At 35.7% G+C, this 23,402-nt stretch overlaps 2 protein-coding genes across 2 annotated transcripts in view; one reads left to right on the top strand and one right to left on the bottom strand.

Annotated features, from left to right (window-relative positions):
• The window catches only part of HDAC9 (histone deacetylase 9), a 910,451-nt gene that overhangs the window by 714,536 nt on the left and 172,513 nt on the right, over positions 1-23,402 (bottom strand).
• On the top strand, positions 6,602-7,158 carry LOC129502804 (60S ribosomal protein L21). Its single transcript, XM_055314614.1, has one exon. It carries the CDS (start codon positions 6,627-6,629, stop codon positions 7,107-7,109), a length of 483 nt encoding a protein of 160 aa, XP_055170589.1. The 5' UTR covers positions 6,602-6,626; the 3' UTR covers positions 7,110-7,158.

Below are 23,402 nucleotides of genomic sequence, written 5' to 3'. Positions count from 1 at the left end.
TTAACTAATTTAAAAATAGTATTCAGATCATGCAACTTCCAGTGTAAGCTTTCAGTCACTTCTGATTGGACTTAATATGCAACTCCCTACCATGACCTACTTGACTCTGTTGCTTGGACGCCTCCAAGCGATTTTTCCCTTTTACATGTTTCAACCATGCTGGCCTTTACTCTCTTTCTCAGAGAAGCCAAACTTCTTACTTCTTACTACTTGGCACATGCAGTTCCCTGTGACTTAGAAGGATCTTTCTGTCATTCAGGCACACCTTAAAGTGAGCATCCTTTGACAGAGACTTCCCCTGATCCCTCAAACTATAAATGACATGCTATATAAATATTTAACATGTATCCTATCATACAACTCATATAAAACCCTTATGAGCTTGATATCATTTTACAGGTAAAGAAATTGAGGCTTAGGGAGGTTAGTAAGATTTCCAAATCACAAAGTAACAGAACTTGAGCCATGGCTCTCTAATCTCGGAGCTTGGTCTCTTACTAACACACATACCAACCTTTCCCAGTGTAGTTAGACCAAAGATGGTAGGATATGTTTTATGAACTACAGCTTCATTCACTTCATAAAATTTTGTTCACCCACTAGTCTGTAAGCATTCTGAGGGTAGAAGCTGTGATTATGACCTCTAAATCTCCAAGGCATGTGATACTAAAAAATCTGTGATGAAAGGATCTAAAGAATAACAACAACAAAAACAGACAGAGAGAGAAAGAGAAAGAAACACTTAAGGAAAAATAAATGCTTTTTTTGTTCAAGATTTTTTTTAAAATTTTTATTTATTTATGATAGTCACACAGAGAGAGAGAGAGACAGAGAGGCAGAGACACAGGCAGAGGGAGAAGCAGGCTCCATGCACCAGGAGCCCGACGTGGGATTCGATCCCAGGTCTCCAGGATCGTGCCCTGGGCCAAAGGCAGGCGCTAAACCGCTGTGCCACCCAGGGATCCCTTTTTTCAAGGTTTTTAACAAAATAGGGGATCCCTGGGTGGCTCAGCGGTTTAGCGCCTGTCTTTGGCCCAGGGCGGGATCCTGGAGCCCAGGATTGAGTCCCACATCAGGCTGCCAGCATGGAGCCTGTCTCTCCCTCTGCCTGTGTCTCTGCCTCTCTCTCTCTCTATGTCTATCATAAATAAATAAAATATTTAAAAAAAAGATTTTTAACAAAATATTTAATCCCCAAAACAGCAGTGACATAAAAGCAATGACAAATATTAAAGGTTAGGACAGAAAAAGTCGATAAGGAAGCAAGAGCACGTTGGTGTTCAGTCACCAGTGGGGGTGACCAAAGCCATCAGAAATTACATCAGTGCATAAAGAAGGTGACCATGACAAGCAAAATGGCACTTCTGCATCGGTCTCTAACCACAGACAGATATGAAAATTTCCAATGAATCCTTTACAAGTTATGAGTGAGGTGTTCCTATGAGATGAAGACATTGGAGAAAAGAAAACACAGGTACGGAACAATTCTGCAAAAAAAATGGTTTGTAGTCACCAGTACTAACTAGCCTCCTTGGTTTCTCAAAAGTTTAAGAATCCAAGGATGCTTTCTATGATCTTTCCAACTTTACTCCCTCCCCCACCAGCAGTGTCAAATTCATTCATCTCCTATTTTCTCTGCCAAAAGACAGCAGGATTTCGAATTTCTTCCAATGTTTTTATAAGTAAAGCTTGGTGGATCCTATCAAGGTGACAAAAGTTCTGTAGCCAATGAAGGAAAAATAAAGATGAAAGATTGCTGAATCTGCCCGATTGTCTGATAAGTCAATTATTTTATATCTGATATTTTCATTTTTAGCTGGAAATTCCAGACAGCATCCCTTTCAGTAAAGGAAAATTTTTTAAAAGACTATTACTCCACTGGAGGAAAAAAAAAAATTCTCCAAAGTTGTGAAATTAACCTTTTCCTTCATTCACACATTTGGTTCTATTTTTACAGTTGTACCAGTAAGTCTAAAAGAAAAAGCACTGAAAGTCAATCTCAGGTTTCTAAAATGTCTGACTGTGCATGACCCAGTTCTCTTCAGCACCTCCCGGAAGATTCAGCCAATTTTTATTTCGGCAGTGCATCAGTGTTTATCATTTGTTTTACAACAGTGCTGCATGTTCTTGAAAATTGACGCAGATGAATTTCACCCATCGTTTACAAAAACTCAAGAGAGACAAATGGCCTTAAAAACTAAATTCGCCACTGAGGCATGGTTAATTTACTAAAACAGCATTTCTTTTTTTCCCTCTCAGTTCAATATTTACTTCCTTACAGTGGTAACTCCATCCCCACCCCCACCAATTTGTCAAGATCTGACAAATTTCCAGCTTATAATTAGGCATTATGAAAATTCACTGTGGGAAATCTATTGCTAGACAAAAGCTTTTCCATTCAGTTTGCTTTAAAGGAACACTGATAACTTTCACCTTGGAAGAATGCTAAGAGCAAAATCATGGATGCATTTTTGACCGCATATGTATGAATAAACTGACTTCTTAGGGACAAATATTCTAAGAAGTGATTAAGTCAGATACACCTAGAACAAAATCCTGGCTGTCTCTTATTTGCTGGGTAATCAAAGGCAGTTTGCTTCATCTCTCATCCCTGCCTCAGTTTCCTTATCTATAAAGTGAGAACACAGTAACCCTAAGTGTCATATAGGGATACTAAGGGTATTAAATGAAAAAAACTATGCAGTACAGTGTCAGGCACATAGTAAATGCTTAGTCAATCGCAGTCATTGGCATTTTTATTAATAACAAAGAGAAAGAACAGAGTAGAGAAGGTCCTTGCCTCCCTACTTGCTGTCATCTTCAGAATTTCACCATCCTCATTATTAATGAAAAAAGTGTCTAGGCAGCTTGCAGACCTGGAAAGCCAGAGCAAGCCTACAAAGTTCTGTCTCTGAGAGACAGAACAAGAGTTCAGATATCAGGTGGTCTCCCAGGCCTAGAAGCCATGCTGCCTAGGCCCAATGGCAATACACCCCTCTCTTAGGGATGAGAGGAGCCCATGACTCTCCCCTCAAATTACTTCTCCTTGCTCTGTGAGGGGAGGCAAATTTCTAATCCCCCATCCTCAAAGCAAGAGGATGGGCAAGACAAGCTCTGATACTCTTTTCAGAGAGAATTAATTTGGAGCTGATAGGGAAGAGCAAGAGCTGGGAGTTTTCAGGAGCCCAAGAGCAAGTAAGATGTCTTCAGGGACACTTCTCCTGGCCTCATAGCATCAAATAATCAAAAGAAAACAATAGTCAGAAAACAATCAAGTATGCTCAGACACATGTTTGGCTTTCTGTCTGAACAGAGCTCATCCCTCCTCTCACTCTAATCATTTCAGCAAACAGTTGTGAAGCTAACATACAGTGAACACTCTCTGTTCTCAGCTCTTTGCCAAGTCTTTCCACATGCACAGATGGTCTCATTGTCTCCTATCCTCAAAAAAAAATCAATGCTATAGTTTATCTTCATTTTTCAGGTGAGAAACTGAGGTATAGAAAGACTAGGAAACCCTCGAAAACACTGCATTGCATGGAGCCAAAATTTGACCCCAAGCAGTCTAGCTCCAGAGTATACAATCTTCACTATCTTCTAATTCCACTGGCTAAACAACTGGAAAGTTGGTCTTGCTTTCTCTGACTCAGGATTCAATTTTCTGTAATGATATTTCTCTAAAACTTGTATTACTAAACAGATAGGAACCATAAGGAGATTTTAGGCCTCTTTCATTTAATGTTCAGAATTGGCACACTTAAAATATTGCAAGCCTACTAGAATAGAGTGGGGAGATTGTCACAGAGGTGTGGATGAAACAGCCTGGATCCTGAGTCCCTCAGTCTGGAAGCTGTTTGATAGTGCATGGGCAATCTATGCACTGTGCACTCCACTTCTGCTTGTATTTGAGATTTTCCATAATAAAAAGATAAAAACCAAGAGGAACTTAAACTACAAGCAAGATAGCTGAAGATCTTAAGCCATTTCAGGATCGAGAGGAACATTTGGGTTCAGTGACTCAATGTCTCTACTGATAATTACAAAGTCTAGAGTACAAGAACTAAGGGTGCAGGAACTTATTTATCAAAAATCATACTAGTACAAGAATCCTCCCCCATGAGCATTTTACTGTGATCTACGTGGGGCAGTGAAGATATCCCAGGAGTTGAATCTTCTGCTCACTCTAACATTTGCTGTTCCTGGAGCTACTGCTGCTGAGAGAAAAACCTTTTGCTTCCCTCCTCGTGGCAGGTTTATCTTTCCACAGCCTATAAACACTAAAGACTATTTGCATAGTCAAACTTAAAAATTTCCACATCTTTATCCCTTTTACAGTTTTCCTAAAAGATTAAAAGAAAGAAACTTACCCATTCTGTTGTACATTCCCCCTATGCCAAAGTGTGCTGTGGTTTCAAAAACTAGCCCAGTCCTTCTGAACTTTTCTGTATCCGTTATAATATTAAAGAGCCACAAGGAAGGGAAGTGGTTAGTCAACTTGCTAATTTTATCAGTCCCTCCCACTGGTTAAATAGTACCTGATGCTACAGACCCAAAATCAGTTTTCCAGCTCACTTCTCTGCTATAGCACAACTTGATGAAAACAATCTAACTTGAGGAGAAAGAGAGTGACAATATCTAGTTCGTAGGCATGAGACAGTTAATGAATGAACATTTTATTACTATTAATAAGAAGCCTAACAGACTACAGAAACCAGCGATTTTACAAAATGAGGAGGAGGAAGAGAGAGAATGTCTGTCAGCTCCATACTCTAAGCATACTCTCAGCTGGGTGGGAAGGGGAGTGATTTTAATGCAATCAGAGGACGTGTGGGAAGTAGCTGGTGGTTCATTTGTTGATAAATTTTCTGCCCTGGAATGAAGCCAGTTTACCGGATATAGAAACTTCCACAACTTTGGGGCCCTGGCTCCGTTGATTCTCTTCCTCTGGAGTTTAGCAATTAAAATATAGGAACAAGTAGCAGACGTGTGCCTCTGGACGAGGGAAAATTTAATGTCCTCTAAAGAAGCTCTCAACTGTTTTCTAGTTGTAAATGTCTGTAGTAAATGAAAAGATAATATAGAACCTGAAGACAGATTTTAATGAAATAAAATAATTCTGACATGACAATCCAATTCCAAAAGGTTGCAATATACAAAACACTGTCACCCCAGAATTCTGTACCACAAAATTTCCTGAGTTATTTCAATGTGTGACATTTGAATTAAATCTGGAGTACTCACTTTAAAGTGTATCCCATCATATCAGGAAAAATCAAATAAGGAAAGGAAAAACTTTGGAGAGCTATTGAATTTATTTTCCACTCCCATAAGTTTGTTTTCTAATTAGAGCTAAGAAAATGTACTAGACTGAAGTGAAGCACCAGTCATGCCTTGTTCTGAGATGCCAGCTACAATTTGCCTTGAAGAGAACAAATGCACAGTTCTAAGCCCTCAAGGTCATATCTTCATACATTTTTGAGTTTAAGAGGAGGAGCAAATACCTAAAATCAACATTCACACCCTTGACTTTCTCAGTTACATCTGTAGCTTCTGTAGCTTCAAGGACGGAAGAGGAAAAGACACAGAGCTCTAGAGCAAAAAGAAGGAAAGAAAAATGAAAAATAATCATTTGTTCCTTCTCAAAAATTCACTGCAATATCCCTAGGCTTCTACATTCAGGTGAACCTCCTCAGCCTCTCCCAGAAATCCTACAGCATACTTCATCATCTTCTCAGTAGAGCCCTAGATTATTTCTATGTAATATCTTTCTAGAAGACTGTAAGCCTCTTCAGGACTTAGATACACTCATGATGCCTACCTAGAACATTAAGCTTATCAAGCAGAAAGCCCCACTTTTTAAAAAAGATTTTATTTATTTATTCATGAGAGACATACAGAGAGAGGCAGAGACACAGGCAGAGGGAGAAGCAGGCACAGGTGGGGAGCCCGATGCAAGTCTAGACCATCGGACCCCAGGACCACAATCTGAGCCAAAAGGCAGAGAAGCTCAATTGCTGAGCCACCCAGGCTTCCCAAAAGCCCCACTTTAAAACAAGTAGTTCACAATGCTCTTTTGATAACCTAAACTGACACTTAGATTCTAAATCCAACTTCTATACAGTATATTTTTCAAGATTAATAAAGAGCTCCCACACATGAGTATTTACATGTCTCAGAAGTTCTCCAATGCTTTCCCTACTACCCAATGAGTAAAACCAGATTGAAGAGATGTAGCAAGAAGCCAGTCTTTACAAGAAAGGTAGGCAAGTGAGAGACTGGACAATTGAGTGCACATGAAAATAAAATCTAGTGTTAAAACAAGAAACAATAAATCAGATTTATCAGCACATGAGAAAGTAAGAGGAAAGTAAGATTACCTGAAATGCAGATAACATGCTAAGGCAAATTCCAGACCACAGACATAAAGAAAACATGAAAAATGATTAATATTCTCTTGCAGGAGCTGAGAATTATTCTCTCTTCATAAAAGACTTTAAAGGTGCACGAATTTCCCTTTTTTCAATACTAAACAAGGGAACTAGAAATGCACACTGATAACGTGCTGTGTGTGTGTAGGTTAAAATACCATAAGCCGCGGAACCGCCATCTTCCAGTAATTCGCCAAAATGACCAACACAAAGGGAAAGAGGAGAGGTACCCGCTACATGTTCTCTAGGCCTTTTAGAAAACATGGAGTCGTTCCTTTGGCCACATACATGCGAATCTATAAGAAAGGTGATATTGTGGACATCAAGGGAATGGGCACTGTTCAAAAAGGAATGCCCCACAAATGTTACCATGGCAAAACTGGAAGGGTCTACAATGTTACTCAGCATGCTGTTGGCATTGTTGTAAACAAACAAGTTAAGGGCAAGATTCTTGCCAAGAGAATTAATGTCCGCATTGAGCATATTAAACACTCAAAGAGCCGAGATAGCTTCCTGAAGCGTGTGAAGGAAAATGATCAGAAAAAGAAGGAAGCCAAAGAGAAAGGTACTTGGGTCCAACTGAAGCGCCAGCCTGCCCCACCCAGAGAAGCACACTTTGTGAGAACCAATGGAAAGGAGCCTGAACTGCTGGAACCCATTCCCTATGAATTCATGGCATGATAACTGTAAAGAAAATAAAAGACCTCAGGATTGTAAAAAAAAAAAAAAAAAAAAAATACCATAAGCCATGCTGCTGTGACATGATTTTCCAAACGGTGACCAATTCATCATTAAGCTTCTAATAACAAAATGTGAAATTATATGATAGTTGTAGTCCTAAAAAATTCAGTGTACACTAGAATAGAATAAAACAGTTTTCATATGTGTAACAAATATTGTTTTTAGGCTCAAATAATTATAAAAAGGTGTTTTACCCACTATCCAAAGAAATAATTGAAATTCATGACACAAGAAAAATTTTTCCAGGTGTAGCAATGTCCCTCACATTATAAAACCCTCACATCCATGAGACTGGCCCACTAAATACTAGAAGTAACCCCGGCATCCAGAAAACATTCCCACAATTTTCCAATCCTTGCCTTAGAGATCAGGACAGCCTCATTAAAAACCACTACCCTAGGCAATCCACTATCCTTGGCAACCTTAGCTGCTTCAGGGGTCAGGCAGGAATGTCAAGAAGTGAAGGAAATCAGGGGAGGATTATGTAAACGAAGAGCACATGCCTCAGCTAATATGGGCCACCATGGACTCTTATCCACCCTGACCTACAGATTATGAGCAGTGCAGAGTCTCCCATCTTCTAAGAGAAAATACATCTAGATTTCATTTTATTTTAAAGATTTTATTTATTTGGCAGAGAGCAAGGGGAGTGCCAGACAGAGGAAGAAGGAGGCTCCCCACTGAGGAAGAAGCCAGATGCAGGATTCAATCTTAAAACCCTGGGATCATGACCTAAGCCAGAGGTGGATGCTGAACTGACTGAGCCACTCAGGAGCCTCTAGACCATCTAGATTTCTATATGAAATTTCATTTCAAAAGTCTGGTAACACTCAGGATCATACACAATTGTTCTGCAGCTTAACATGATCTCTAACATGAACTATTTATTCAATTTAAAAAACATAGAGATTTAAAAACCATAGAAACATATATAAAATATGTTATGTCAAGATATGATATTCAGTGTAACAAGCAGGTGACCAAGCACTTTTATCTCATTTTGTAAAAACTATTATATATGAATTATATAGGAACGACTCTGGAGTATCTACCAATATGTTAACCGGAATTCTCTACTAATATATATATGACTTCTTTTTCTTTTTACTTTTCAGTACTTCTCAATTTTTCTAGCATGAACACATAAAGATTTTACAATAAGAAATAAGCCATAGAAAGTATATTTAGTTTTAAAACATTAGAGGATGGTAGCTATGAAAAGCTATTTGAACACAGTCAGAAAGGACCACAGTTAAAATGCACAAACAAATGAAATTCCTCTCAAACACTAAACTCTGCCCCATGTCAAGCACTGGCTAATGACCAGGTATAAAAATTAAGCTGTCTGCAAATCAGAAGAATGTGCTCAAATGAACAGGATTCATTATCTTGTTCCAGATAATCAGATATTATTTTATCTCCCGTATTAGACAGCCAGAGCCCACACAGGCCAGGATCTAAGAGTGAACTCATGACAAATAAAGCACTCAAACAACTCAATTAAAAAAGATCCAGGGCTTTTAAAAAGTAAAAAATAAAAATTTCCTATGAGCTAAATAATAATAATAATAATAATAATAATAATAGTTAACCTTTAAAATGAAGGTGCTTAATAATTTAATTACCTTTTTTCTATTCACAAAATTAATATTAGAAGCTGAGTCATGTTTGAATTAAATAAAATTATTTTACTGACTTCTTCTAAGGCTTAAGAAATACTTTATAAAACCCCTCTTCTTTATAAGGCAGTTTTATCCTTCAATCTGTTGAAGACTGGGACCATATTTTACTCCTATAAAAGCTTATTTTCTCCCAAATTAGAAACATTTCAAAGCTGATCCTCCTAGGAACCAAACACGACATTTTAGAAGAATAAGCTAAGATCTTGAAAAATCATACTTAATAAGACTGTTTAAAATGCCCAGGTATACACACTAAAAATGCTGCAATCACTTTTGATGTTTTTGGAATTTATAAAAATGTACTACCAAACTATATAGAAAGGAACATTTAGAATCATAGAAATTGGTGTGGAAATGATGATACAATCTCTGGAGATGTTACTTTTTCTTGTTAGAGAGTACAGTCATGCCAGTGCTTACTTTGAAAGGAAAACCACCCTTTTTCCAGTCTTAAGCTATATGCTGACTAGAGCTTCAGTCTCTAAATATGTTTTCAAGTTTATTCATTTCCATTCTGCAGAATCAGAAGATTATACAGTTTATGAACTAAAACTTTCCTTTCAGTTATGTCTTTCAATTTTGATGACAAAAGCAGATGTTTGCAGGTTTGAAAGTTGCTAGTTCAACACTGTTGGGGAACCCAGGGTAAATGCAACAAAATAACCAATTGCCCAGCTTCAAAGGTGATATGAAAATCTCATAAGAATAGTATCATGCAGCATGTCTTTCTGAGGAAAGCATCCCAGATGTAGTCTCTTTAAAATGCTTTAAGCATTTGACTAAATTTGTGGCTAAGGTGATTATTTTTAGCCAAGATCTTGCTTACTGACATATATTCAAACAAAATTTTTAAAACTACCATTGAATACAACATACCTAATACTTGCTGGGAAGGGTGTGTGTGTGTGTGTGTGTGTGTGTGTGTGTGTGTGTGTAAAATATATATATTCCTTAGTAAATATAACACATAGTATTTAACTTCACTAATAAATAAATGCAGATTATGAAATATTAACCTTTTTACTTTCAGTTGAGGCTAACATAAGATGATGACAAGCAGATGATGTAAAAAGTATTCTCCATATATTACTGATAAGAATGTAAATTGGTACACCTTTCCTGGAGAAAAAAAAATTGTCACAATTTATCAAGAATCTTTTTAAAAGCTCATGCTCTTTGAGAGTGACTCTGTTCCTAGGAATCATTTATAAAGAAAAAGAAAAAAAAGATGTGAAATGGTGATTTATGTAAATGAATTTCCATTACACTATTTTTTATTTTTAATATTTTTAAATGAATTTCGGCTTGCCAACATATATAGCATAACACCCATATAGATGGGATTTGCTCATCCCATCAAGTGCTCCCCTCAGTGCCCATCACTCAGTCACCCCATCCTCCCACCCACCTCCCCTTCCATTACCCCTTGTTCGTTTCCCAGAGTTAAAAGTCTTTCATGTTTTGTCACCCTCTCCAATTTTTCCCCCTCATTTTCCTTCCTTTCCCCTATAATCCTTTTCACTATTTCTTATATTCCCTACACTGTTATTTTAAATATTGTTGAACACCTGTAAATTGTCTATATGCCCAATATAAGGACAATAATAAAAGAAATTATGGTATAATTACAAGACAGATTTTAATAAAACCTCTAAAAATCATGGTATTAAAATATTTAATGACGCTAAAAATGGTTTATAATACAATGTTAGGTAAAAAAGATGCATAAATATGGGTGTACTATGATCCATTTCTTGGAACACAAACATTCTCCATTTACAATCTTACACATAAAATGTATCCACACATTCAACAGAAAAAGACTAAAAGCCAAGAATGTGAAGAATAATTCTCTCTGGGTGGTATAATTATAGATAAATTTTACATTCTTCTTTTTAACTTTTCTTTTTAACCAAGTTTTCTACTTTGAGTATTGGAAAATAAATATTTCATAAATCTGAAGACATCAAAAAATTGTGCAGTATTTTTCATGAATGTCAGAATCTTCTCCATTATCTCAGCACCCTTTACTTGGCTTTTTGGCTTTAAAAGTATATTTTATTGTTACTTTGGCTTTGTGGATTTCTCATTTTATTCCTTGATAAAGTGAAGCTTGCCTGCCAACTCAGATGATTTAGGGTGAAATCAACTCTATGTTAATGTGTTACGTTATGTTAATGTATCAGCCAGTCATCTTAGTTACTCCACAAGATTCCATTACTCTTAAAAACAGACTGCTAAAATCTACATCCAATTTATTGCAAAATGAATAAGCAAACTTTTACGTAGGGCAATAGGTAACAGTGAGTGTTGAATTTAAATCAAGTGAATGAGAAAATTGTCTTTAGTCTCCATAATATCAAACACTTGAAAATTTTAACTCGTTTAATTATCTCAACAATCTTGAGAGTTAAGTTTTCTTCCATCGACTTTACAAATGAGATAATTTTCCCAAACACTGGGTAAATTGACCAAGGTCTCATATTTGGTAAATGGAGGAACACAACTGACTACAGATAATTCTGACCACAAAACCAATGTCTACCATATAAAAAGAAGGTTATTGCTGTTTTTTTTTAATCCAAATAGTTTACCTGAGGTGGTCTTAAAATTACAGACAACTTAAAAAAACCTTTAAAGACTATGAAATAAATTAGATTCCAAATGAGAACAAAACACATTTTTCTCCTCTGTGGTTACTATGATGGAAGATGAAATAACTAACAGAACTGGAAAACACACACACACACACACACACACAATTGAATATATAATTGAGGTCATGTTTTCTGAGTCAAAAATCAGAACACATGACACAGAAATGGTCTGAGTCTTATATGTTTCATGTAACCATCATTTCTCCACAGTTTTATGGGGGTAAAAAAAGTCTAAATAGGCATCTTGTATATTATTTGTAAACACTAAATAAAACTGACATTTTTTTTTATTTTAAAGGGAAAGTTTTAATTACTATACAAATAATATATGATCATCAAATCAAATAACAGAAAAAATATTGGGGGACAGAAAAAAAAACTGCCCACCATTCCTGTACTACAAAAATAGCCATTGTTGATATGTTAACCTCCCAGAATTCTTTCTATTCACATACAAAATAGCAAAGTAGCACTTAAGAAACTGAAGGCTGGTTAAATTGGCCAAGTAGTACAGTTAGTGACATGAGGTAAGGTTTGCACAGACATGTGTCCAACTCCCACAGGACTGTTTTTCCTATCTCGCATTTTGCCTAGGGTAGGGGGATGGGTGGAAGACTCCGCAAACACAAGAACTAAAAGGGGGGCATTGCTTTGTCCATTTTTCATACTTTTCTAAAATCCAAAATGTTAGGTGGTTGACTCTGCCATTTACTACTATTTGAGCAAATCACTCAATTTCCCCAGGCTAAATGTTCCCACCTATAAATAATAGTGATAACTTCCAACAGTTGTGAGTCAATGACTCAGTAACTAAATTGAATTAAATTTTAGTAGTTAGAAATCTCTGTTTTAGAACACAACACTCAGCATAAAGATACAATGCTAACCTTTAGAATCTTAAATGAATTAATTAAAATGCCATTTGGACCATGTGTACTGAAGACAACCAAGAAGAATGTGCAAAGAGGAATGATAATCAGTTCAACAAATAATAGCCCACTGTTAGACTATCTGTGACATAAACTTGGTATTCCACAAAGTTTACAAATAAATCTTTTACTCACCTTTGATTTATCATCTCTCTTCTTACATGATTACTATGCCCTACTATGGAGTGCCTCCCTCTCCTGGGTTAAGGTGTGCTTTGAGTATTAGAACACCAAGGATCAGAAAAGGGTCAAAGAATTCCACATGTTCTTTATTGGTTTCTAAATACAGTGCCTAAAAACCACTCAGAATTTCCAATGTTTCTTTCAGGCCCTGGTTCCAAGGATGAGAAATGTCAATCACTAAAACAGCCCTGAGTTCTAGCTTTTCACACAGAGACTGGAGTTGTGTCTCTGAATGTAAGTGAATTGTACCCTGCAACATGTAGCAAAACCTACATAGCTATGGCCCCATTGTGAAATGCAATTACAACATCCTTTTGCCTCTTGGGATACAAAGGAGTAAGTCCCTCAACTAAATCACACACAATCCAAATGAGCTGCATTCCTTTCAAGTAGTTTCCACCAAGTGATAATCACTTTCCCTCAGCGCAAATATGTGACTTCCCTTTCTGGAAATGGTCCGGGGACCTTGCAATGTCTTGTTTAACAATAATAATCATGTTGTTTCACTCTCGTCTATTCCCCTAAGAATTAAACTGTTTTTATTTCTCAATACTACGGAGTCTCGGACCATTTTGGGATTTTCCTAAGAAATTTCCATAATATCCTACCACTCACTAACTAGATAGTTTTAGAAATGTTATGAAAGGCTCTGGACTTTATTTTCTCATTTATAAAATGGGGCTAATAATGCTTAGTTCACAGAATTTCTGTGAAGATTAAGTAAGGTCAATTACATAGAAGCCCAGCATATTGTAAATGGTTAAAAATTAATAACTACAATTACAAGTGATCATAAACAATATTTATACAGGTTTCCTCCTCTCTACTCTGAAAAGGATATTATAATGACTGTGTGTGTGTGTGTGTGTGTGTGTGTGTGTGTGTGTGTGTTCTTTCAGTATCTTTTAAGGTGGCTGTAGGCTTTGGGCCCTTTTCCTACAAGCCTTACTATACAGTTTTTAAAAATCCTTTTAAGATCCATAATCCCATTGAATCCAGAATAAAATGTATATTTAGTTTCAGGCAAACAATAGTTCAACAGAAGCCCCTTCAATTTTTAATTACTCCCTCTTCCTTCTTCAAGTTCACTGCTATTCTGATTTTTTTTAATCTTGAAAGCCAGTCAGGGTACATTATTTATGTTATATTCAATAGGGAGAAAAAGAAGAAACGGAATTTTATTCAGGACACTAACTCTAACCTTGAAATGTTATTTTCTGAACATTTGTTCTGCTCACTGAGCAATTTTTGTCTTCAAGTCAGATGTCTAAATACAGTGCTTGAGCTCTGCTTAAAGGCTAAAAATATAGACTTCGGCACAAGGTGATGGTTACAAAAGAAGGTGTTTTAGAATATGTTTCAATAGAAGCTAAGGTAATTGAGCATTAGCTATATAGTTCAGCCTGAAGAATTTCTGATCTACATTGAAGCTTTGGAGTCAAATCTTAGGCCATTATCCTTTGAAATACATTTTACTTGAAAAGAGAGTCAATTAAGTAAGTGGTTTCCTGAACTCCTTCACCCTGGTCCTCAATTTTCATCATTTGAAGACTGGAAGTCATGGAAGCCTTTGTCAGCCTTTCTTTTTCTAAATAGAGTACCTACAAAAACATGTTCCACAAAGCATACCGAGTTTGAACAGGAAGACTAGTCACAATGCTCATGAAGTATTTCCCTCCTCTCAAGAAAAATCTATGAATAGAAGTCAATGAATAATTATGATGCTCACTAGCACCATGTAAAACATGGCCATCATAAAGAAAGTTTATTATCCTCCAAGATATATAGATCATTTGCCAACTCTGTTTCAGACTCATAGACAAAATCTACTCTTGAATCTCATGCTTGGTCTTCTCAGGCACACTGAAATTAAAGTATCAAGGTTGGGATGGAAATAGTAAAATAAAAGAAAGAATTACCCTAGAATGAATAATTCTGACTGTTTTCCAAAGACAGTGAAGTCCATTTAATGTTTAAATTTTTATTCCTTTTGAGAAATTGGGGGAAAATAACACTGGATGAAGAAAGGGAGATTGGGTTACAGAATAAAAATTTTGATGTGCTCATGAGGTAAATATTGCCTGAATGAGCGAATGAAGAATTCTTGATAAATGAACAATACTCGAAATGAATGAATAAATGAATTCTTGATAAATGAACAATACTCGAAAATCTCAATAGGTTATATTATTATCAAATCCTCTCTTTAAATATATAAGTAAATCTCATGAGACTATTCTATCTTTTTTAATGTTTCAGTGCCTAGAAACATACCCAACAGAGGTAGTTCCTTAACAAGTATTTGCTGAATGGATTAATACATTTTCCTTTTCCTTTTCTTTCCTTTTTAACTTTTCAAACATTTTTAAGGCTAATACACAATTATTTTCTTAAACCTCTGAGAATTCCCCTTTCAACACTAGAAGAGATAAGTGGAATGAAATCACAATTCCTTAATAAAATTTTCATGTAAAAAATATTTGGCCAATATACACACAGTATGTAAATTAAGCCTCTGAGAAAACTAGTTTCTAGGCAACATTTGTCCTTATTAAATGAGTAAAATGCAAACATATATACATACTGGATATACATTTAACCAATATTTTGCATCATCTCCATCATGATGTCCTGGGTAGAAAAGATCAGAACACAAAAATTTCCCCAATCAATTCATTTATTCTTATCTCATAACAATCAGAACTGCCTATAGTAAGAATAAGGGCAAAATGGGTAGTAGGAAAGCCAGGTAAGCAGGTAGAGATAAAGTAGCTAACATAGGGACAACAGAATTGTATTCTAAAGGAGGTCTCCAGCTAAACTATGTTGTGTCAACTAAGTTCAATAAAATGTAGTTTATCGTATTCTATCATTTTTCATAAATAAGCTTTTACTGTGTATTAGAACTTTTCTGGCAGAGGTTTAGTTGTGTTTTATTTTATAGTTAATTGAATTTTATATATATCTGAGATAGGAGTTTGATATCTTTCAAATTTGTTTCTAAAACGACATGAAGTTTACTTGAAAACTCCCAAACTTCCATACTCATGTTTTTGAGTTTCCAGATTTGGACTTTCAGAATGGAATACCCACTTCTATAGCAGAGGCAGCTCTTGTTATGGGGCTAAAATGTTCAACAGAAAAAAAAAATCCTTTTTCTTGCCTGTATTACGGAATACCTCTTCATACCTTTCAAAGTGACCTTTTAAAATCGAATGTGAAATGCATAAAAGATTATGCCTCTTTCCATATGCACACATTCACAATGTCCTAGGGCATTATTTCAGCAGGAAAAGTCTTGATATTTTAAAATCAATTTAAAAACAAACAAAAATACTTAAGAAATAACTGCATCTTATAGAATTTAAAGTACTTCTCTTTTACCATGTTACATAAAAGGCATATCTAAATTTAGACATATGTAGATAAACATGCCAATCCCTGAAAAACCCTAGACCACAGAAGTTCTAGGGAAAAGTCTGTATTATATTAAACATGAGACTCCATTTCCTTGTTTTGAATTATTGGTGCTGCTGTGGCAACAGCACAATAGAGAACTTTGTTGCACTCTCAGCAGAGCTATTTATATTATTTAACCTCTTCCCTGAGAGTTCTTCCTCTACTGAGTTCTTCCATTATTTTAATAAAGCAGTCCATTCAAAGTTTTTTTTTTTTTAAATCGTTGCTAAATGTGAACAAACAACACATACCTTTAAGCTGTTTAGGGAAAACATTCTAGACACGAAGCTAATCTTTTGACATGTTTTAAGTAACAAAATACCCACTTAAAAGGTTGTGGAAATAAAAGGATAATTTCTTGCAATCCAAAGGAATGGCAGAAGATTTCTAAATGCTCTAAAATTTTACCAAAATATCCAGAAATGGGAAGTTGTGAGGTCATAATTAAAACACTTCAAAGGAGGAGATTTCTACAAGATCCAAGTTCAAGGTGGTATTCCTTCCCAACTGTAGGATATTGCAAGTAGAGGGTGAGGCAAATGGCAGGGCCACAGACTGGGAAAAAATCCAACATTATACCAGTTCCATAGAGGTACACATCATAAACATTTCTTTAATACTTACCCTCAAGAACCAGTGATATTAACAAAACAAAGAGAAGGATGAAGGGATGAGATTGAAATTGGTGATTTCTTAAACTATGAGCATTGCCTTTAGTTAGAAAACTGGCTAACCACTTAGTTGGATTCAGGGTAGGACCTTTTCATAAAATCTTTTGAACATGGTGACTGAAATTAAGTCCCATCTTTGAAAATCAAAACAACTGAAAGGAGGTGTTAGGTAATGAGAAAATGAGATAGGATAACTACCTACCAGTGAATCTTCTCCAATAACTAAGGAATGTTTGAGTAGGGGGGTAGCACAAGGCAAGCTAGGACAGTTAGGAAGAAACTATCAAAAGGAAAGCAAAGAACTATCAATACTATGTACACATGAAAATTCCTCTTCCTTCGATTTATCTGTCATTTCCCCCACAGACCTATTCTCCATGTACAAAGATGTTCTCATTTTTCATTCAACTGGCCAAGACATTTCCCCTCTTCTATCCCCCAACTGTCTGTCCTTCTCCCTTCCTTTTTTTGCTGGCAAATGTCAGTGTTTAGACTTAGATCAGTTGTTTTGTCTGTCAGCTTGCTCAGTGTTGCCCCACTCAAGCACAGCTCATTCCCGCTTCTCCAATGTCACAGGCCATCATCCCTACTTCTGCCTGAGTGCTCCCACTCTATCATTATGAAGGTGTTTTTATCTAGTTCTCTCACTCGACTGGGGCCTCCTCCAGGGCAGTCTACAGAAAGCTCATTCATTCATCCTTATGCCTCCTTTTTTTTTTTTTTTTAGAACTGTGCTATGATTACTGAATGACTGTAGTACTAGTATCAAAATGGATTTAAAATTAGTAATAAAAAACCATAACATGTTTCTTTAAAATTACAACGTTCCAACATGTTTTAAAATGTAAGTTGGCACATATGATAGAATGCAAGAAGACATTTAGGGTATAGAAGAAAAATAAGAAGGATGCAAAAAGAAAAATTTAAGAGAAAAAGACAAAGAAGCCACTTTTGTCACTGTCTGCTATGACTATGAGCAAATTCAGTAAATATTCTTCCATAAAAATTTTTTGAAGGGAATCTTATAAAGGCTAAAATGAATAAGCATTATTTCTAGTTTTATATTTGGCTTGTAAAAAAAGTAAATTGGGTAAGCTGTCACTCCAACTATTCATTATTTCTTTATAAAATGTAACACCACCCACTTTCTATGGAAGAAAAAAAATCACATATTCTCTCTTATTAAAAACCTATGCCCTCTAGAGGTGCTCTGTCAAGCTGAGAAATGGCATGTCAGGAGACATAATATGCTGCAGAGACAGATGTCCCTATTCAAAATGCATGTACAATGATCAATCACAACTCAGAACAGTCCTGAAAACTCAAGTGCCACACTTAAAAAACAATTACAGAAAGACATGTTAAAATAACATCAAGAAGCTTGATACACGCTGAATGCATTATCCAAGAAATTCAAAAGAGTATTTGTAAAACAGGAGAGGATTTTGTGTTCTGCTAAGTTCCCATACAAGAATTTAAAAAGTACTATTAGAGGAATTATTGTGCCACGGTCCACACCTGCTCTTGGGTAATCTCCCTTTGCTTTATGCTACAAGTTAGCCATTCCATAGCTACCAGTGGCCTCTCAATTCCATTTCAAGTTTCAGAGAGAATTTAGTACTTGTCACTAGTAAGCATGCCTTTGATTGTATTTTGTACGTCTGTAACCTTAAACAATAGAGCGGTGTAAACACATTTTTGAAATTATATGATTATATATGCCTAGCTAATTCATTATCAAAGCCACGTAATATTCCATTGCATGAAAATACCTATACTTTTTATCCTATTTTCCTATTGGTGAATATTTGGTTTGATTCCAGTTTTTCAGTATTATGAACAATGCTGAAATAAACATTTCCGTGCATGTCACATTGTGTACACAGGGGTATCTCTGTGGTATTATACCTCCCAGTGGAATTTCTGTGTGGACACTTAGAAGGTGCACAACTTGACTACATTACAAATATACTGCTCTCTTTAGTGGTACTCATCTACACTTCTCCTCAGTGTGGTGAAATTGCCTACTACTCCACATTCTCACCAATACTTGGTGTTGTGGAACTTTATTATTTCGTCAGATTGATGGGTATATGCAATTGTTTAACACTTGTAGCTTCAATTTTAATTTCCCTGATTATGATTTTAACTGTTTAGTGGCCATTTGGATTTCATTTTATCAAAATTGGCTATTCTTAAACTAATTTTTTTTTAAATTTTTTATAGTCACACAGAGAGAGAGAGAGAGAGGCAGAGACACAGGCAGAGGGAGAAGCAGGCTCCATGCACCGGGAGCCTGACGTGGGAATCGATCCCGGGTCTCCAGGATCGCGCCCTGGGCCAAAGGCAGGCGCCAAACCGCTGCACCACCCAGGGATCCCAAAATTGGCTATTCCTTTTTTTTTTTTTTTTTTAAAGGCCCAGATAACAAGGAGTCAAGGGCCTTTCAGTCTTTTTTTTTTCTTTTTAATTTTTATTCATTTATGATAGTCACACACACAGAGAGAGAGAGAGAGGCAGAGACACAGGCAGAGGGAGAAGCAGGCTCCATGCACCGGGAGCCCGATGTGGGATTCGATCCTGGGTCTCCAGGATCGCGCCCCGGGTCAAAGGCAGGCGCCAAACCGCTGCGCCACCCAGGGATCCCAAAATTGGCTATTCTTATTTGTCCTGTTTGCCCTGGGTTACTTTTCTTTTTTATATCTTATATGCTAATCCTTTGTCATATTTATGGTACACATTAACTTTCCCCAGTCTGACTTTTCTCTTTCATTGTACAAATTTTAAATTTAATATTCATAATTATTGTTCATAATTATCAATCCTTTCCCTCAAAGTAGTGTTTATGTTTAGCTAGAAAATTCTTTCACCGTCTATATCATAATTTCCAATTTTCATTTAAACGCAAGTGCTTACTTCATCTGAAATTGCTTTTGTGCTTTTATGAGGTAGGGATACAATTCACATTTTTGTTCAAGTGCCATTTATCAAATAACCTCTCCCTTTTGATGTTCAACAATGCTACTTCTGTCATATATCTGGTTTCCATGTATAAACTGGTACCTTCTTGGCTATGCAGTCTAATCCATTTGATTATGCATAATGTACAATATCATGATTTTATAAGAAGTCTATGTATGTTATAATGCCATTCTTCCCATTTTTTCTTTTTATTCATTATTGCCTTTTCTTTCCTTGAACTTTTACTCTTGCATATAAATCTGAGAATTAGGGGCAGTCCAGGTGGCTCAGCGGTTTAGCGCCACCTTCAGCCCAGGGGTGATCCCGGAGTCCCGGGATCGAATCCCACTCAAGCTTCCTGCATGGACCCTGCTTCTCCCTCTGCCTGTGTCTCTGCCTCTCTCTCCCTCTCTCTGTGTATCTCATGAATAAATAAATAAAATCTTTAAAAATATATATAAAGAAAGAAATAAAGAAAGAAAGAAAGAAAGAAGAAAGAAAGAAAGAAAAAGAAAGAAAAAAGAAAGAAAGAAAGAAAGAAAGAAAGAAAACCTGAGAATTAGCTTGTTGAATTCCATAAAAAATTCTATTGGGTACTCAATTAGAATTGCATAACTCAATTTGAGGAGAATTAACAACATAGTAACATGGAATATTTCAATTCATAATAATAGTATCTTTCTCTATTTACTTAAATCTTTCCAAATGGCTTTCATTAAAGATCATCTTTGGGACACTTGGGTGGCTCAGCAGGCTGGGCATCTGCCTTTGGCTCAGCACATGATCCCGGACCCACATTGGGCTCCCTGCATGGAGCCTGCTTCCCCCTCTGCCTATGTCTCTGTCTCTCGCCCTGTGTCTCTCATGAATAAATAAATAAAATCTTTTAAAAAAGATCATCTTTGTACACAAAGATATGTTTATCTTGTATTAACTTTATTCCTAGTTTCCTTTTTTGCATGTGGCATCTTTAATCATATTTTATAACTATGAAAATGCATCTTCTTGATCTTTGTATCCAGAGTTCATTATACATTTAGTGCTCCCTATATTCTGATTATGAATAAATGAATGACAAAATGTTGTGACGTTTACAACAGAAATAAAATACTATAACGATGGTAAACCATAAATATGCTATTGGGCATTATTTTGTTTTAATTTCAACTAAGGTGAGATTAACATAGGGAAGAAATTCAGACAAGAATTAACTAAAATTTTAGAGATCAATTTCAAAAGAAACTAAGGTAGGACAGAAAGGTTTGCAGAAGACAATATTCCTGAAAACATCAGGAAGAGAAAGCTAAAACCAAGGGAGAAAAAGACTTAAACATTTTTTAAAAATCTGATTCAGAATAAAGGGCTAAAATTATTTATTGTAGGAAAAAAATGATCCCTACATCTCACTGACTGAAGGAGGTTTACTATAACACATATACATACACACTTAATATTTAATATTTTAAATATATGTGTACATATTTAATATTTTAAAATACATATATATTTAACCATGTTCCTATGAAGACAGAATTGATATGTTTATAAAGTTAACATATAATCAGGAGACTGAAAGGTGTGTTACTTTCCAGATGTGAAAAGCACCCATCCAAACTGCTAAGGTTTTTAAATAATGCTTCTCTTAACTGGAAATGTTTGATCTGAATATGATAACTGTAAATGTTAGTATAGCTAGCACTAATCTTACAAGAAAATAAACATTTGCAATACTGCTATTCTTTAACAATTTACTGCGTTACTAAAATTCACATTTCCAAAATTCAACATAATCCAAATCAGACCTTTTTGGTGGCAAAACAAAAACATCATTTGATGCCCAGTCATTGTTCAGCAGATGTACTACTTTATCTGAAAATGGTTTACATGAGAAATAAAATTCTATAATGATGGTAAACCATAAATATACTATCGGGCATTACTGCATATAAATCTGAGAATTACACCCATGTATACATGCAGGTATACAGTCACATTTATGAAACTCTAATAATTCAGATTATTTAATTCTTTTAAAACCATACACTGTACACATGCAGCATCTAAATTTCTGCCTCTAATTATAAATTCTACAAGAAAATTTTACCACAAGACAATGGCAAGTAAAAATGGTGAGAGATGATCAATAAGTACATAGGGATGTTTGCAATTCAGACAAACTTTGTAGAAATTATTTCTTGAACATTTTAAGGAATTTCCATATAATTATTCAAGACACTAAGTATTCCTTCCAGATTATGCTTGGTATACCAAATCAATGTTAATGCTACATTTGTTCTTGCTAGATCAAATAATTACAAGAAAATCTGGGTAACTTCATTTCAAAAAAAGTAAAGCTTGTAATTTACTTTTGTTTTTTTCACTAAAAATTGAACAAAATGCCAATGAGAATGATGATATATAATGCACTCAGACTTAGCTGTTTTCTGTTTTATTTGGCTTTTCTAAAGACCAAAGGAAAAGAAGGCATTTTTCAATAATGATTCAGAAGGTTCGCATAAAATCTAAGCATAATGCCAGAAGCAACCACAACTAGTAATTTAGCATTTCCCTTATTTTTTTCACCAAAAATAATATATTTACATATATGTGTATATACATATATATTCAAAATAAATCATTCTTTAGGTTTATAACCTACTTCTTATAAAAACAATGTCATTTAAAAGATTTGGTAGATGACCTATTTTATGAATGTATAATATTCCACAGAAAAATTAAAAATGCATCATACTGACTTGGCTATTTATTACATTAGTAGGCATTTAGTTATATTTCCAACTCTATTTGCTCTCTAAAAATAATGCAGCATCGAGTCTTATCTAATGCCTGTTCTACTGATAACATAGGAACTCAAAAGCAGAAAAAGTGATAGATAAACCACCTTTCTTCCCTAAATCACCTATTTAAAAAAATGTATGCAAACATTTACTGAAGTCCAAGTCTATGCCAGGCCTTTTCATAAGCACAGAGGATGCAGAGATGAGTATGAATCAAAAACACTGCCCAGGAGCTCATTGTCCATCACAGTCATTTTCAACTGGAACAATTTTGCCTTGCAGAGGACATCTGGCAACTCTTGGACACATGTTTGGTTGTTACAATGGGGTGGGAAAGCACAACTGGCATGTAGTGAGTAAAGGCCAAAGATGCTGCTGAACATCCTGTAGCGCACATAACTAGCCACCACAACAAAGAATTATCAAGCCCAAAAGTTCAATACGAAAAGTGAGCTGAGGTTCAGAAACCCTGTTCTAGCCCTTTGTATGGTCTGTCCAGCTTCATCACACTCAAGAGTTCATCTCTCCTCAACAATAACATTTAGTAAGTTATAACAGTGGAGAGGTAAACCAACAATCTCCATGAAACTACATATTTAGGTTAACAGCATGGCCCAACCATAAGGAGCCAATCCCAGTTCCCATACCCACATTTCAAATATAATGACTGCATCTACTGATCAGTGAACCCTGAAGCCTGGCAAGTATGAGGATTTTACATCTGGAGCATAGACTTCAGACTCAGTTCAATGTGGCTTCTTCTACTCTCTTTCAAACCTTTACAGTTTAGGATTGTCTCAGGCAAGAAAACGAAAACAAGGTATTTTTAACTACCTGCTCAATTGCTTGGAAAATTACCTCTTAAAACATTTAAACACCCACTTCTCATTTTT

The sequence above is a fragment of the Nyctereutes procyonoides genome, unplaced genomic scaffold, assembly GCF_905146905.1.
Source record: "Nyctereutes procyonoides isolate TBG_1078 unplaced genomic scaffold, NYPRO_anot_genome, whole genome shotgun sequence".
NCBI classification, from domain to species: domain Eukaryota; kingdom Metazoa; phylum Chordata; class Mammalia; order Carnivora; family Canidae; genus Nyctereutes; species Nyctereutes procyonoides.
The sequence above is the reverse complement of the archived record's forward strand: the minus strand, read 5'-3'. Positions and strand labels throughout refer to the sequence as shown.

Coding starts and splice junctions, on each gene's coding strand:
- LOC129502804 (XM_055314614.1), top strand. CDS start 6,627: ATGACCAACACAAAGGGAAAGAGGAGAGGTACCCGCTACATGTTCTCT.